The sequence below is a fragment of the Ascaphus truei genome, chromosome 1, assembly GCF_040206685.1.
Source record: "Ascaphus truei isolate aAscTru1 chromosome 1, aAscTru1.hap1, whole genome shotgun sequence".
NCBI lineage: Eukaryota > Metazoa > Chordata > Amphibia > Anura > Ascaphidae > Ascaphus > Ascaphus truei.
Genome location: NC_134483.1, coordinates 133,787,626 through 133,804,926, shown reverse-complemented (window position 1 = coordinate 133,804,926; position 17,301 = coordinate 133,787,626). Strand labels below are relative to the sequence as shown.

The following is a 17,301-nucleotide window of genomic DNA, read 5'->3' as shown; positions in this document are numbered from 1 at the left end:
GCTTGGGGAACAAAACTGCATCATATTAGGAACGTAGCCCTAGATGCATTTTAGCGGGGATAGCTACACTAATGTGTCATTCCGTCTCTGCAGTAATAAGGATTTGCTGTATGTTTATTGAAGCTGTTGTAAAGGTTAAAAAAAGAGTGTTCCACACTGCTAACAAATGTAAGATATTGTCAGCTTATATCCATGTTCTTTTGCAAAATGAGTCGGGTCACTTCCACTATATACCAATAAGTGCTAGTATCATAAGAAATATTAGATTTGTCCCAGCTGCATTACCCTGCCTGTTTAGAGCAGGTCTGTGGAACCATACACACACACGGTGCATAAAATGCAAAATGTTCCCCGCTCATCAATGCAGATGCCAAACATAGCAGAATAACCTCTGTGGACACGCAGGGGAGGTCCTTCCCAACAGTCACTTACATGTAGACCGTGTTGGTGTCCAAGTCAATGCAAACAACGTCTTGAGGCGGGTCGTACAGGTCAAAGTACCGCGAGTCCACCCCGACAATAAAAGGGATGGGGGCACTGAGCACACCTGCCAGTGACAACGGACAGAGGGGGATGTACGGGCACTGCCACTGGAAAGGGAAGATCATCTGAAAGGCAAGAGAGAACACACCAGGTTTTGAGTTAAATACGTGTCTAGCCTCTTCTGTGCTGGAGGCTTTACAATGCATTTATCATAGCTAACATGTGTTACCAGACATATGCATTCTCAGTCTATACATTGTGCTAAAAGCCACCAGGCTCTGAAGGGGCATAACATGGTTATAACGTCTGAGCATCTAGCAGTGAAAGGTGTTAAATCAGGCCAATTAAATAAGAGGCGTATTGAATGCATACCTATAAATTAACCGATACAGCACTGATGTAAAGCACATCACAGCAGAAAGGGCGCGCACACACACACACACACACACACACACACAGTTCTTTTATGCTTACAGCGACAACAGCTTCAGCTACTCCAGTCAGCACTGCCGGTCTAAGGGAGTGCAGGAGGATCTTGCTCTCTATCAGCACGAAAAGCAGCAAATTAGCACAGTTTTCAGGTCCCAGGCTCATAAGCAAAGTGCTAAAGTTGGCTCCACTGCAAACAGGGGGAAAAAAAATACATGTCAAAACGACTGCTCTAGAGGTTTTGTAAACAAAAATTAAAAGTGGGTTTATATTAACCCTTTAAGTGCCGGATAGGCCGCGGCCGCCTCCCGCTTCCGTTCCGGAGCAGTGTAGATTGCGCCCCGCGCTGCTGATGCGATCTCACCGAGCATTTATGTCTTTATTTTTTACGTAGCCGCTACATCAAAGGGCCCAGAGTGTCGGACCATATGATGTAGTAGCTACATCTTGGGGAACGCAAAGGGTTAAAGACGCACACTCCCGGCCCCTGAAGCCTATACAAGTTTAACGCCTATGTTTGTATGTGTGTGTAAAAAGAAAGAAAAAAAAATGATTTTCTGAAACTGTAGCGTCTGAGGTTACCATGGTAACCTAAAAACTGCACTGGGCACTGAGAAGAGCTCCATTTTAACCTTCCGCACATGGAATATTTCCACACATCTCCTGAACGGACAATCGGAATTAAAAAACAAGCAGTTCTGGAAGTAAGAGACCAATTAAAGTTAGCAAGAAAACAGAAATGCTAAAAAAAAATATATATTAAAAAAAAAAAGGCGATCAATGCAGACTGCTGCATTAAATTAGAAATATATTTTCACTAGCTGTGTCTAAACATCTTGTTTATCTATGGACTATCTGTGCCCAGATGGCATTGTTACAACTTCGTTATGTGATTTTATTGCTGCTCTTTCGGCACGATTCAATAAAGCCGTAATCTGCGCTGCTCGAAGGGAAAATGACAGTCCCTGTAAGGAAACTGCTGGCAAGGCAATCAGTGCTGGTGACCAATGAGGTATAGAGCTCTAGATAAACGTTTTATTGGAACTCCACAAGTTCTTCACAAATGTTACTGTAAATAAAATATCGGGACCCCACAAGACTCCTCAGATGCACATCAAGACATAAAACCTGCGAGACTGCGAACCAAGTCCCTGTTCCAAGTAAAAGTTCAGCAAATGTTGATGTAGTTTACAGAACTGTCACAGTAACGGTCACGCTCCTACTCTCAAATGTTCCAGGAATGTGGGACATCCTGACGTTTCCCGCAACAGCCATGCATAGACACCATTGGGCACATCTATGACGACGATCCACTCTTCTTGTACCAAAAACTATGCACCGGAAGCTACATGGCTATACTGAAAAAGATTCCTCAGGTTGAAGAAATTCTTGCATCCAATGACCTGAAAAATGAATCTAAAAATAATACTGTAACCTTAACCAAAGCTACTGTCCCGTTTTCTGAAGCAATGGGGTGAAATAGGACTTCCTGACTCATGGCTGTGCCTACCCAACTCCAGTTTTAACATGTAAATACAACAACTGCTACTTCAAGCACAACAAAATGTATGTGTTCAAGTTTTGTGAAACAGTTTTGTTTATTGTTTAACTCTCTGAAAGGGTTTCACAATGTCTCTTAAATATCCATAATGGGTCACTGTCAAAACGGTGATCATGATTTAAGGCAGCGGCGTGCAAAGTGGGGGGCGCGAGATTACCGGCGGGGGGGGGGCGCGAGATTACCGGCGGGGGGGCGCAGGGTTTACAGAGGCCCCGCGCGCTTCCCAAAGGCAGGGGGGCGCAGGAAAAAAAGTTTGCGCCCCCCTGATTTAAGGGAATGTTGGTGCTAGTGCTTTGAAGAAATTGCTCTAGATTTTCATCTAAACGCTTAAAGCTGCAGTTCAGTCTTTTTTTTATTTTTTATTTATTTTTTTACTTCAATAGTTTTATGTGTGCAATCTCTAATTACCTAAAGAACTGTATAGCTGCAGGTCAATTCGTTCTCCATGTATTGATAGGTTGAAATTTGGTGACATAATTAGTGAAGGGATCTGTTTATATTCTGCTTGTCTGTCAGTGGAAGCTCATGAATATTCATGAGCACTCCTGCACTGACATGTGCTAGAGGGAGGGCAGGGCTGACAAAGGGGTGTGCCAGGGCTTGTGACATGACATGAAGGGGCAGTGCCTTAGCAAATGGCTGTTAAAATAGAATACAAGAAAATTGGTCTTTAAAAGTTGTTTTTTTAAAAACAGAAAATGCTAAAAGTATTTTTTCTTACTACAGAACGGATTTATTAAAAAAACCCACACATGCAGGATATTGACTGAACTGCAGCTTTAACTGAATTATCTACAAAAACAGCAGGGGGGGACGGTGGGGGACGGGACAAGCGTGGGTGATCTATTGATTTGTGTTTGGTTTAGAAACCCAATTTCATTTTTTCCTCCCAGAGGGACTACATTTAAAATGCACATTACAGCTGCCGTAGATTAGACGTTTACCACAGAGTTTAAGAAAAACAATATTTCCCAAGTTAAGTGATTAACCCTCGGAGGTCCCTCAGTATAAATATAGCACACAATTACCTCAGAGGCAAAGGTGTTGCCACAGGCTGGGATAGAACCAAGGTATCGTGTGCAGACAACTGGAAAGCGGGGTAAAGAAAAGGGTAAAACATTATATAACAAACAGGTTGCAAGAAAAACAGAATCAGAGAAAACAAAATTAATTTATATCCTGGCAATCTTCTCACACACACAAAGCTATGTAGCTCGTAGTAGAATGGAGCTTGTACAATCTGCACTAAGCCTCCGTACACTGATCTCCATGTAGTGGCAAAGTAACTTGACTGGAACCAGAGACCTTAATGTAATGTACAAGCTAGAATGTGTTTATAGTGATGCACTGTACAACGAGTTCATCCTGCCACAGGGACCTTCAATGTGATGTATTCCTGACTCCTTGAGATATTTATAAATAATAGGAATGGGAGGGGGGGTGGGGGGGGGGTGAGAGAAGTGCGCAGGGGTTAAAGCACAGGGAATGGTCAAATGCAAACACAAAACTTAAAAAGTTAATGGGAGTCTTAATCAAAGAATATTTGGAAAATTGAAAATATTTAAAAGTGAAATCCATCGTACTAGTTTCAATAAACATATCTGTCTTAAGGTACAACTTCATGGCAGTGTAACCATGTGCTTATTTTTTTGTTTTTAAATAAAAAATTGTATTTTTTCCTCATCGAGAGAGATATATAGATAGATATGAGATATATCTTTCGATATAAAATACATACATACGTAGCACCTCTAGGGGGAGCTGATGCAGCTCCTCAGACTTTATAGCAGAGGTGCGGCGTCCATGTTGGCACTCCCAAAGGACTAGAGAGAGAGGGTATCCCCTGGAGGAACATGATATCCTCTGGAGACCGCATGTCAGAACTGTCGGAGACCGCAGAGGAGAAGTTTGTGTCTGGGAGGCCAGTTAGGCTGCCCAGGATTAGGCCAGAGAACCCCGTAGGCCCTGAGCCACCCTAGCTGAGTACTCTAGGGACGGCCATACCTCAGGGACATTCCTGGTAGCCGATTACCAGCGGAGCGACTGAGCAGGACGAATCACTAAGGAGGATTCCCCAGGCTAAGGAGTACAACAGTGCGGCTGCCGGAAGGAGTGAGGGGAATATTGTTGGGAGGCCCAACATGGGATCACGGATGCAGCTCCTGCTATCTAAGGCGGATTCCCTGGCTACACCGTTGTAACCAGGAAGGCAACTACGTGCACAACCAAATACACCAGGGAGGGTAGCGATACCCTCACATACATTCGGGGTTGCTTTACTGGACACCTAGGCCGCTGAGGTGCCCAAGGGACAGGGTACAAGGGGGTATTTGGGTATATCACGGTCTATGTATACTGTTCTTATTGTTTTGAGGTTTGTGTATCAGGAGGGACCTGCAGGTAAATAGTATTGCTCATCACTGCTGTGTGTCCTGGTTATTTGCTGTATATGTTCCCGTGAGGAGTCATCCCGCCTACGCTGGGATCCCCACGGGTGGAGGCGCGGCACCCCGCAGCCCCAAACTCCCTATGAGTGGAGGCCCATGCCTACTGTGAGGCTGCAGGTTAGCGCCATAATGTACGTAGCATAAAAATCTCCCTTGGGGGGTGGGGGGGGGGAGGGGGGGCAGGGGAGAATGTGATTTATACACACATATGTAGCCATGTCTGGATTTGGCAAGTAAGCAGCTCCCTTGAACGACAGGGGGAGCGGGACAAGGCCTGTGTTCTGCCAAATCCTGGGCTCAGATCTAAGCCCCTCCCCCAGGGTACTTAAGGGGCTGCACTTCCTAAATTTAGTTAGTTGTCTCTCCCTTGAGACTGTCCACAGAAGAGGTACGCAGGACTCTGGCCACCTTCTATCTCCTCTCTTAGGGGAGAGGGAGAGAGGACTAAACCTCCTACTCCACTAGGGAGTAGGGGGAAGAGTTAGGACTGACCCTTGGGGCCCATGTCTGGGGGTTTGAGTCCAGGGACCATCTGAAGGCCGAAGGTCAAGTGTATGCCGATACCCTGTTGGTGTGAGAATAAAGTTCCAGTTGCTGTTTAAAATATACTCAGGGGGGAGTATCGAGGGTTCTCCTGCGGGGATTGCGCCTCGGCACTCCCGGAGCCTGCACGAGATGGAGGCGCTGACCCACCGAGAGAAGAGCTAAACACCAACCCAAAAGCCAGTCCTGTCTTCCCCATACAACCGTCGCGAAGCTCAACATCCTGTGAACCAGCAAGTACCCAGCACTACACCCCCAGTAATAGAGTAATCTCCCAGAGGGTGGGGGAAATCCTGTTACATTCACATACACGTGTGTAAGTCTTGATACAAGGTGCAAAATACTGGGTGCTCAAAATCTTGACACACACAATAAAGAAAAAAGCTTTGGTTACCTGAACAAGGATTCTTGGCCGCTGAGGAGATGGGAAGGGTACGTTGTGCATGAAGTGTGATATATGCCTAAAAATCAAACCAAAACCAATTAATCACGCAATGCCATATTCTAAATCAGGGTTGCAACAAATCCAAAATACTCTGCTTTGGCTTTGCTTAGACACCTTATTTGAGATGATTCAAGGAGAGCTCAATTGGCATTTCAGTTTCCAATGTGTGTATTTTGCCCCAGATTCTTTTTTTTAAGCCGATTTATACATTATTATAAATTAGGGCCAGTGTATAATCAGTTTACCTGGCTCAAGTGAACATCTCTTATGTTATAACTAGCTGATAGACCCGGCGTTGCCCGGAATGTGAATCGATTTTTTTTTCAAAAGTTGTTTAGTGGTGGTGTGGGAAGAAGGGTTTTTGGGTGGGGGTGTGTGAAGAGGAAGGGTGGGTGAGGGTGTGGGAAGATGAAGGGTGTGTGGGTGGGGGTGTGGGAAGAGGAAGGGTGGGTGGGGGTGTGGGAAGAGGAAGGGTGGGTGGGATTGTGTGAAGAGGAAGGGTGGGTGGGTGGGAAGAGGAAGGGTGGGTGGGTGGGTGGGAAGAGGAAGGGTGGGTGGAGGTGTGGGAAGAGGAAGGGTGGGTGGGGGTGAAGAGGAAGGGTGGGTGTGAAGAGGAAGGTTGGGTGTGTGGGTGGGTGGGTGGGAAGAGGAAGGGTGGGTGTGTGGGTGGGAAGAGGAAGGGTGGGTGTGTGGGTGGGTGGGAAGAGGAAGGGTGGGTGGGTGTGAAGAGGGAGGGTGGTTGTGTGGGAAGAGGAAGGGTGGGTGGGAAGAGGAAGGGTGGGTGGGTGTGAAGAGGAAGGGTGGGTGGGGGTGAAGAGGAAGGGTGGGTGGGGGTGAAGAGGAAGGGTGGGTGGGGGTGAAGAGGAAGGGTGGGTGGGGGTGAAGAGGAAGGGTGGGTGGGTGTGAAGAGGAAGGGTGGTTGTGAAGAGGAAGTGTGGGAAGAGGAAGGGTGGGTGGGAAGAGGAAGGGTGGGTGTGTGGGTGGGTGGGAAGAGGAAGGGTGGGTGGGAAGAGGAAGGGTGTGTGGGTGGGTGGCTAGAGGAAGGGTGGGTGTGTGGGTGGGTGGGAAGAGGAAGGGTGGGTGGGTGGGAAGAGGAAGGGTGGTGGGTTGGAAGAGGAAGGGTGGGTGTGTGGGTGTGTGGGAAGAGGAAGGGTGGGTGGGTGGGAAGAGGAAGGGTGTGTGTGTGGGTGTGTGTGGGTGGGTGTGTGTTAAGAGGAAGGGTGGGTGGGTGGGTGGGTGTGAAGAGGAAGGGTGGGTGGGTGGGTGGGTGTGAAGAGGAAGGGTGAGTGTGTGGGTGGGTGGGTGGGAAGAGGAAGTGTGGGTGGGTGGGTGGGAAGAGGAAGGGTGGGTGGGAAGAGGAAGGGTGTGTGGGTGGGTGCGAAGAGGAAGGGTGGGTGTGTGGGTGGGTGGGAAGAGGAAGGGTGGGTGTGTGGGTGTGTGTTCAGGGTGGGTGTGTTTGGGAAGAGGAAGGGTGGGTGTGTGGGTGGGTGGGAAGAGGAAGGGTGGGTGTGTGGGTGGGTGGGAAGAGGAAGGGTGGGTGGGTGGGAAGAGGAAGGGTGGGTGGGAAGAGGAAGGGTGTGTGGGTGGGTGCGAAGAGGAAGGGTGGGTGTGTGGGTGGGTGGGAAGAGGAAGGGTGGGTGTGTGGGTGGGAAGAGGAAGGGTGGGTGTGTGGGAAGAGGAAGGGTGGGTGTGTGGGTGGGTGTGTGGGTTAAGAGGAAGGGTGGGTGTGTGGGAAGAGGAAGGGTGGGTGTGTGGGTGGGAAGAGGAAGGGTGGGTGTGTGGGTGGGTGGGAAGAGGAAGGGTGGGTGTGTGGGTGGGTGGGAAGAGGAAGGGTGGGTGTGTGGGTGTGTGGGAAGAGGAAGGGTGGGTGTGTGGGTGGGAAGAGGAAGGGTGGGTGTGTGTGTGTGGGTGGGTGGGAAGAGGAAGGGTGGGTGTGTGGGTGTGTGGGTGTGTGGGAAGAGGAAGGGTGGGTGTGTGGGTGTGTGGGTGGGAAGAGGAAGGGTGAGTGTGTGGGTGGGTGGGAAGAGGAAGGGTGGGTGGGAAGAGGAGGGGTGGGTGTGTGGGTGGGTGGGAAGAGGAAGGGTGGGTGGGTGGGTGGGAAGAGGAAGGGTGGGTGGGTGGGTGGGAAGAGGAAGGGTGGGTGTGTGGGTGGGTGTCAAGAGGAAGGGTGGGTGTGTGGGTGGGTGGGTGTCAAGAGGAAGGGTGGGTGTGTGGGTGGGTGTGTGGGTGGGTGTCAAGAGGAAGGGTGGGTGGGAAGAGGAAGGGTGGGTGGGTGGGAAGAGGAAGGGTGGGTGGGTGGGAAGAGGAAGGGTGGGTGGGTGGGAAGAGGAAGGGTGGGTGGGTGGGAAGAGGAAGGGTGGGTGGGTGGGAAGAGGAAGGGTGGGTGGGTGGTAATAGGAAGGGTGGGTGGGTTGGAAGAGGAAGGGTGGGTGGGGGGGAAGAGGAAGGGTGGGAAGAGGAAGGGTGGGTGGGTGGGAAGAGGAAGGGTGGGTGGGAAGAGGAAGGGTGGGTGGGTGGGTGGTTGGGTGGGAAGAGGAAGGGTGGGTGGGTGGGAAGAGGAAGGGTGGGTGGGTGGGAAGAGGAAGGGTGGGTGGGTGGGAAGAGGAAGGGTGGGTGGGAAGAGGAAGGGTGGGTGGGTGGGAAGAGGAAGGGTGGGTGGGTGGGTGGGAAGAGGAAGGGTGGGTGGGTGGGTGGGAAGAGGAAGGGTGGGTGGGTGGGTGGGAAGAGGAAGGGTGGGTGGGTGGGAAGAGGAAGGGTGGGTGGGTGGGAAGAGGAAGGGTGGGAAGAGGAAGGGTGGGTGGGAAGAGGAAGGGTGGGTGTGTGGGTGGGTGGGAAGAGGAAGGGTGGGTGGGAAGAGGAAGGGTGGGTGGGTGGGTGGCTAGAGGAAGGGTGGGTGTGTGGGTGGGTGGGAAGAGGAAGGGTGGGTGGGTGGGAAGAGGAAGGGTGGTGGGTTGGAAGAGGAAGGGTGGGTGGGTGGGTGGTAAGAGGAAGGGTGGGTGGGTGGGAAGAGGAAGGGTGTGTGTGTGGGTGTGTGTGGGTGGGTGTGTGTTAGAGGAAGGGTGGGTGGGTGGGTGGGTGTGAAGAGGAAGGGTGAGTGTGTGGGTGGGTGGGAAGAGGAAGTGTGGGTGGGTGGGTGGGAAGAGGAAGGGTGGGTGGGAAGAGGAAGGGTGTGTGGGTGGGTGCGAAGAGGAAGGGTGGGTGTGTGGGTGGGTGGGAAGAGGAAGGGTGGGTGTGTGGGTGTGTGTTCAGGGTGGGTGTGTTTGGGAAGAGGAAGGGTGGGTGTGTGGGTGGGTGGGAAGAGGAAGGGTGGGTGTGTGGGTGGGTGGGAAGAGGAAGGGTGGGTGGGTGGGTGGGAAGAGGAAGGGTGGGTGGGAAGAGGAAGGGTGTGTGGGTGGGTGCGAAGAGGAAGGGTGGGTGTGTGGGTGGGTGGGTGGGAAGAGGAAGGGTGGGTGTGTGGGTGGGTGGGTGGGAAGAGGAAGGGTGGGTGTGTGGGTGTGTGGGTGGGAAGAGGAAGGGTGGGTGTGTGGGAAGAGGAAGGGTGGGTGTGTGGGTGGGTGTGTGGGTTAAGAGGAAGGGTGGGTGTGTGGGAAGAGGAAGGGTGGGTGTGTGGGTGGGAAGAGGAAGGGTGGGTGTGTGGGTGGGAAGAGGAAGGGTGGGTGTGTGGGTGGGTGGGAAGAGGAAGGGTGGGTGGGTGGGAAGAGGAAGGGTTGGTGTGTGGGTGGGTGGGTGGGAAGAGGAAGGGTGGGTGTGTGGGTGTGTGGGAAGAGGAAGGGTGGGTGTGTGGGTGGGAAGAGGAAGGGTGGGTGTGTGTGTGTGGGTGGGTGGGAAGAGGAAGGGTGGGTGTGTGGGTGGGAAGAGGAAGGGTGGGTGTGTGGGTGGGTGGGTGGGAAGAGGAAGGGTGGGTGTGTGGGTGGGTGGGAAGAGGAGGGGTGGGTGGGTGGGTGGGAAGAGGAAGGGTGGGTGGGTGGGAAGAGGAAGGGTGGGTGGGTGGTAATAGGAAGGGTGGGTGGGTTGGAAGAGGAAGGGTGGGTGGGGGGGAAGAGGAAGGGTGGGAAGAGGAAGGGTGGGTGGGTGGGAAGAGGAAGGGTGGGTGGGTGGGTGGTTGGGTGGGAAGAGGAAGGGTGGGTGGGTGGGAAGAGGAAGGGTGGGTGGGTGGGAAGAGGAAGGGTGGGTGGGTGGGAAGAGGAAGGGTGGGTGGGTGGGAAGAGGAAGGGTGGGTGGGTGGGTGGGAAGAGGAAGGGTGGGTGGGTGGGTGGGAAGAGGAAGGGTGGGTGGGAAGAGGAAGGGTGGGTGGGTGGGAAGAGGAAGGGTGGGTGGGTGGGTGGGAAGAGGAAGGGTGGGAAGAGGAAGGGTGGGTGGGAAGAGGAAGGGTGGGTGTGTGGGTGGGTGGGAAGAGGAAGGGTGGGTGGGAAGAGGAAGGGTGGGTGGGTGGGTGGCTAGAGGAAGGGTGGGTGTGTGGGTGGGTGGGAAGAGGAAGGGTGGGTGGGTGGGAAGAGGAAGGGTGGTGGGTTGGAAGAGGAAGGGTGGGTGTGTGGGTGGGTGGGAAGAGGAAGGGTGGGTGGGTGGGAAGAGGAAGGGTGTGTGTGTGGGTGTGTGTGGGTGGGTGTGTGTTAAGAGGAAGGGTGGGTGGGTGGGTGGGTGTGTGTTAAGAGGAAGGGTGGGTGGGTGGGTGGGTGTGAAGAGGAAGGGTGAGTGTGTGGGTGGGTGGGTGGGAAGAGGAAGTGTGGGTGGGTGGGTGTTAAGAGGAAGGGTGGGTGGGAAGAGGAAGGGTGTGTGGGTGGGTGCGAAGAGGAAGGGTGGGTGTGTGGGTGGGTGGGAAGAGGAAGGGTGGGTGTGTGGGTGTGTGTTCAGGGTGGGTGTGTTTGGGAAGAGGAAGGGTGGGTGTGTGGGTGGGTGGGAAGAGGAAGGGTGGGTGTGTGGGTGGGTGGGAAGAGGAAGGGTGGGTGGGTGGGAAGAGGAAGGGTGGGTGGGAAGAGGAAGGGTGTGTGGGTGGGTGCGAAGAGGAAGGGTGGGTGGGTGTGTGGGTGGGAAGAGGAAGGGTGGGTGTGTGGGAAGAGGAAGGGTGGGTGTGTGGGTGGGTGTGTGGGTTAAGAGGAAGGGTGGGTGTGTGGGAAGAGGAAGGGTGGGTGTGTGGGTGGGAAGAGGAAGGGTGGGTGTGTGGGTGGGAAGAGGAAGGGTGGGTGTGTGGGTGGGTGGGAAGAGGAAGGGTGGGTGGGTGGGAAGAGGAAGGGTTGGTGTGTGGGTGGGTGGGTGGGTGGGAAGAGGAAGGGTGGGTGTGTGGGTGTGTGGGAAGAGGAAGGGTGGGTGTGTGGGTGGGAAGAGGAAGGGTGGGTGTGTGTGTGTGGGTGGGTGGGAAGAGGAAGGGTGGGTGTGTGGGTGGGAAGAGGAAGGGTGGGTGTGTGGGTGGGTGGGTGGGAAGAGGAAGGGTGGGTGTGTGGGTGGGTGGGAAGAGGAGGGGTGGGTGGGTGGGAAGAGGAAGGGTGGGTGTGTGGGTGGGTGTCAAGAGGAAGGGTGGGTGTGTGGGTGGGTGTCAAGAGGAAGGGTGGGTGTGTGGGTGGGTGGGTGTCAAGAGGAAGGGTGGGTGTGTGGGTGGGTGGGTGTGTGGGTGGGTGTCAAGAGGAAGGGTGGGTGGTAATAGGAAGGGTGGGTGGGTTGGAAGAGGAAGGGTGGGTGGGGGGGAAGAGGAAGGGTGGGAAGAGGAAGGGTGGGTGGGAAGAGGAAGGGTGGGTGGGTGGGAAGAGGAAGGGTGGGTGGGAAGAGGAAGGGTGGGTGGGTGGGTGGTTGGGTGGGAAGAGGAAGGGTGGGTGGGTGGGAAGAGGAAGGGTGGGTGGGTGGGTGGGAAGAGGAAGGGTGGGTGGGTGGGTGGGAAGAGGAAGGGTGGGTGGGTGGGTGGGAAGAGGAAGGGTGGGTGGGTGGGTGGGAAGAGGAAGGGTGGGTGGGTGGGAAGAGGAAGGGTGGGTGGGTGGGTGGGAAGAGGAAGGGTGGGTGGGTGGGTGGGAAGAGGAAGGGTGGGTGGGTGGGTGGGAAGAGGAAGGGTGGGTGGGTGGGTGGGAAGAGGAAGGGTGGGTGGGTGGGTGGGAAGAGGAAGGGTGGGTGGGTGGGAAGAGGAAGGGTGGGTGGGTGGGTGGGAAGAGGAAGGGTGGGTGGGTGGGTGGGAAGAGGAAGGGTGGGTGGGTGGGAAGAGGAAGGGTGGGTGGGTGGGAAGAGGAAGGGTGGGTGGGTGGGAAGAGGAAGGGTGGGTGGGTGGGAAGAGGAAGGGTGGGTGGGTGGGAAGAGGAAGGGTGGGTGGGTGGGAAGAGGAAGGGTGGGTGGGTGGGAAGAGGAAGGGTGGGTGGGTGGGAAGAGGAAGGGTGGGTGGGTGGGAAGAGGAAGGGTGGGTGGGAAGAGGAAGGGTGGGTGGGTGGATGGGTGGGAAGAGGAAGGGTGGGTGGGAAGAGGAAGGGTGGGTGGGAAGAGGAAGGGTGGGTGGGAAGAGGAAGGGTGGGTGGGAAGAGGAAGGGTGGGTGGGTGGGAAGAGGAAGGGTGGGTGGGTGGGTGGGAAGAGGAAGGGTGGGTGGGTGGGAAGAGGAAGGGTGGGTGGGTGGGAAGAGGAAGGGTGGGTGGGTGGGAAGAGGAAGGGTGGGTGGGTGGGAAGAGGAAGGGTGGGTGGGTGGGAAGAGGAAGGGTGGGTGGGTGGGAAGAGGAAGGGTGGGTGGGTGGGAAGAGGAAGGGTGGGTGGGTGGATGGGTGGGTGGGAAGAGGAAGGGTGGGTGGGAAGAGGAAGGGTGGGTGGGAAGAGGAAGGGTGGGTGGGTGGGTGGGAAGAGGAAGGGTGGGTGGGTGGGTGGGAAGAGGAAGGGTGGGTGGGTGGGTGGGAAGAGGAAGGGTGGGAAGAGGAAGGGTGGGTGGGTGGGAAGAGGAAGGGTGGGTGGGAAGAGGAAGGGTGGGTGGGTGGGAGGGAAGAGGAAGGGTGGGTGGGTGGGAAGAGGAAGGGTGGGTGGGTGGGAAGAGGAAGGGTGGGTGGGTGGGTGGGAAGAGGAAGGGTGGGTGGGTGGGAAGAGGAAGGGTGGGTGGGAAGAGGAAGGGTGGGTGGGTGGGTGGGAAGAGGAAGGGTGGGTGGGTGGGTGGGAAGAGGAAGGGTGGGAAGAGGAAGGGTGGGTGGGTGGGAGGGTGGGAAGAGGAAGGGTGGGTGGGTGGGTGGGAAGAGGAAGGGTGGGTGGGTGGGAAGAGGAAGGGTGGGTGGGTGGGAAGGGGATGTGTGGGTGTATGGGTGGGTGGGAAGAGGATGGGTGGGTGTATGGGTGGGTGGGAAGAGGATGGGTGGGTGTATGGGTGGGTGGGAAGAGGAAGGGTGGGTGTATGGGTGGGTGGGAAGAGGAAGGGTGGGTGTATGGTGGGTGGAAAGAGGAAGGGTGGAAAGAGGAAGGGTGGGTGTATGGGTGGGTGGGAAGAGGAAGGGTGGGTGTGTGGGAAGATGAATGATGGTAGGGGTGGGGGGGAGTGGGAAGAGGAAGGATGTGTGGGGAGGGGTGTGTTGTGAAGAAAGAGTGAGTGTGTATGTGATTTGTAAATGATAGTGTTAAAGTGTTAACAGTAAAGTGATGTAGTACATTGCAGGCATAAAGAGTTAATAATATGTGTTAATGATCTTAATGATTGACATAAATTGTTGTAATATGCAAATAAAATGTAAATTTGTTTAAAAATGGATGTATTAAATTGCAGTCATGAAATTTTTTTTTTTGTTTAAATAAAGTTTTCATTTGGCGCACATGCGTGTTGTGCATGAGGTTATGGTGAAAGTGATGTCTGCGGAGCGCATACAGAGATTGGCGTGCGGAGCACATTGGTAGATGTAAAAGTATGTACTTGATGTGTGAATGAAGCAATGTTGAAGGAAAAAGAAAGTATGATGGCTATTTGTAGATAAAATCGTGAAGATAGAGAAAGCGGGTGATGTTATGAAGGTAATGTAAATGATAAAAAGTGTAGCGGATATGAAAGAAAGTAAAGAAATGTAAAGATAGTAAGAATGGATAAAAATACATTTTTAGCAAAGCGGGGTACCAAAGCGGGACATAGTGTAATGTGTATGCAATGTACATAAATAAGATTTTCTGCACAGAAATTAATGTAATAATAATATTAATGGATAAAAAAAATACATTGGCAAAGGGGAAGATAGTGCAATGTGTATGTAATGTACATATAGTAAGTTGGTGTGTCTGGCATTGTATAAATGTAATTGACAGTGCGTAGGTGAAGGCTGACATTTAGTAAATGAAATTGACAGTGCGTAGGTGAAGGGTGGCTGTTATAGTGAATGCGCAAATGTAATAATAGTGGTGATGATGTACTAAGTATTTATTGAGGTAAACATAAGAATTGTAGACTGGGTAGGTGAACGTGCGCACGCCATTGTTGAAATATATATTTATTTTAATAAGTGAGTTTGTCGGCCATTTTAAAAATGTAATAAAGACTGCGTAGGTGAAGGTTTTGGCGGGAATAGTAAAAGGACTGAATATTTTTAATATACATGTATTTGAATTGTAAGTTACTTGGCTGTCCATTTTGTAAATTTAATTAACAGTAGGTATTGAAAGGTAAGGGCGGGTGAAGGTAGGGGCGCACGCCATTGTTTCAATATATATTTATTTGAATAGTAAGTGAGTTTGTCGGCCATTTTAAAAAGACTGCGTAGGTGAAGGTACGGGCGGGAATAGTAAAAGGACTGAATTGTAGGTGAGGGTGGCGGTTAGACGGGCATGTATTGAAAGGTACGGGCGGGCGGTGGAATATGCAGTTGCGGAGTTTGGCGGTTTAGACGGCCATGTGCAGAGAGATTTGTGTTGGGCGGCCATGTATTTAAAGTGACGGGCGGCCGGTGTAATGTGTGCGGCGGCCATGTGCTTGTAAGCCATGCAGTTGCGGAGAGTGGCGGTTTAGACGGCCATGTGCACAGACATGTATATTTTTTGTGCACGGCCATGTGCACAGGGAGTGCCACGCCATATCATGAGTGTTTAAGGTAATGTGCGTGCGGAGGGAGAATTAAGTTAATGGGCGTCAGTTTTGTGACGGTCATGTGTGGTGATGGAGAAGCGTGGCGGCCATCGGGATAATTTAATTACAAAAATCCACGGCATAGCATGAGTGTGCGGGCCGTTGCGGAGGGACAATTAAGGTAATGGGCGGGCCGTTGCGGAGGGACAATTAAGGTAATGGGCGGCCATGGCAGTGTATACACTGTGGTGAGAGCAGTGTATATACAGGGGTGACAGCATTACTCAGTTGTGTGTTGACAGAGAGCTGTGTGTACACTGTGGTGAGAGCAGTGTATACACAGGGGTGACAGCATTACTGAGTTGTGTGATGACAGAGAGCAGTATACACAGGGGTTACAGCATTACTGAGTTGTGGGATGACAGAGGTGAGTGTGAGTGACTGTGTAGACAGGGGTGACATGATTGTGAGTTGTTGTTTGACAGGGGTGAGTGTGGATGTGTGTGATGTGTGTGTGTGTGTTACACGGGGTGACAGCGTGAGTCTGAGTTGTGGGATGACACTGAGTGTGTGTGTACAGGGTTGAGTGTGAGTGTGGGGGTGACAGTGTGAGTGTGTGTGTACACGGGTGACAGGTGACAACTCAGGTGACAGCATGACTCAAAATGGGATGACAGTGATTGTGTGTGTGTGTGTGTGTGTAGACAGGGGTGAGTGTGGGGGTGACAGTGTGATATGTCAATTTACCAAGGAGTCCTCAGAGGTTCTGGCCGTATGGTGTCACTGCAAGTGTGTGAGAGTGAAGGAGGTGTGTGTCAGTGATGTGACTGTACCTTTTGACCAATGAGAGTCGTGTGGGAGGCTGACTATGGGAGGGTGTGTGTGTCACAGTGGGGCGTACCTCACAGTGGGGCGTACCTCTTGGCCAATGAGAGTCCGGGTGGCCACGGACCAATCAGATTCACCGCAGATAGCACTAACCTCACTAACCATTCGATTTTATATATTAAGAAGATAGAGAGCCCTCACTTAGATAGCTGAAAATACAGGTGCAGCCTCACTGCTACGAATCTCGTGACATCGGAACAGTACATGCCATCAACCCTACTAATCAATTCATATTCCATAAATGCAAAAAAATAAAAATATAAAAAATGAGAAGGTAAAATATTATGAGACTAAAAGCATGCTTTATTCTGTTAATGTTTCAACAGCAAATGTCAATCAAACCGTGCAAATCAGACATTCCTAAGAGTTCTAGCTCACACTCTGCTATGAATACATCCACGCACAGAGAGAAATAGTCATGTGAAAAGTTAGGAGCAAGGCGGTTGTTAGACATTTGGAAAGGTGATATGCCCGTGGCAAAACCGGTTGTGTATATTGCATAATATTACAGTAAAAGAATCAATCTCACACGCATCAGCGAAACACAATGGCCCGTATATTTGAAGCAGTCTTCTGACAGACAACTTGGGACATGTGTGTCTTGTTGCAAAACACTGCTTGATAAATATGACCCTAAATGTAATTTCAAAGTGCAGTTCCCACTGGGACCGAAGTGAAGTAATAGCAGTGATCAGGGTAATGGGTTAAGTCTTCATGATAGTTGCATTAAAAAAACAAAAAACAAAAACGTCATTTCATGGTTTCTTTTCCCCGCCACCTGCCAGGAGGGAGTGTAAGGAAGAGGACTTATTCATTAACTTATCTTACAAACCATCTAATGCAAGCGATCTGTGTTACAGGAAAGCTAGGAAGGGGGATAGACAGGGGGGGTTGGAACTTCGCGCTGCTTTAAAAAAAAAAATGGAAATTAGGAAATTAAAATTTTAATCACCAAGATCTAACCTATACATTGCATCACTTCTCTTTATCCCGAGCTTCAAAATACACTGCTTCAACGTAAGCGTTCCTGCCAAGTATAAACATCAACATTTCTATACAGGCGCTTCTAGCTTGTAAAAGAGTACCAATTCATATCATATCACTGCCATTAATATTCTCTACTACAACACAGCACATCTTTAAACTCTGCTTCCCTCAAAACATGATCAGGTAATCAGGCAGGAAAAACACACAGTAGTGGTTCTGAGGCGATCCCCATAGGGTTGAACAAGAGAAGCAGAAGGCATACACAGGATAGAGTAAATTGCCTGTTTGGGTTTTATCTTGACACCATGGTGGTAGGCGTTTCATTTGTTGTGGCCGGATGATGTAACCAAAAGAAACCCACTTTTTTTTTTTTTAAATTAATTAAATAAATAAAAGCACAGAAACAAACATGAATTGCAGGGCTGCAACTCAGATGCTTAGGATCTGCATTGGTGTTGTATCCTTTTCGGCAAACTCGGCAGCACAACTACATATTAAGGTCGATTTCAAAGTACTGTACATGTTTAATCAGTG

The 17,301-nt window shown here is 51.7% G+C and overlaps 2 protein-coding genes across 3 annotated transcripts in view; one reads left to right on the top strand and one right to left on the bottom strand.

Moving 5' to 3' along the window:
* Positions 1–17,301, top strand: part of LOC142492387 (perilipin-2-like) — a 447,955-nt gene that overhangs the window by 115,321 nt on the left and 315,333 nt on the right. The window lies entirely within an intron of this gene.
* DENND4C (DENN domain containing 4C) overlaps positions 1–17,301 on the bottom strand; it is a 119,840-nt gene that overhangs the window by 40,369 nt on the left and 62,170 nt on the right. For both annotated transcript variants that reach the window (XM_075594996.1, XM_075594998.1), the window contains exons 7-10: positions 5,858–5,924; positions 3,502–3,560; positions 958–1,102; positions 433–608 (exon numbers count right to left, since the gene is read on the bottom strand). In XM_075594996.1, coding sequence (XP_075451111.1) covers positions 433–608; positions 958–1,102; positions 3,502–3,560; positions 5,858–5,924 — 447 coding nt within the window. The remainder of the gene's footprint in view (positions 1–432; positions 609–957; positions 1,103–3,501; positions 3,561–5,857; positions 5,925–17,301) is intronic.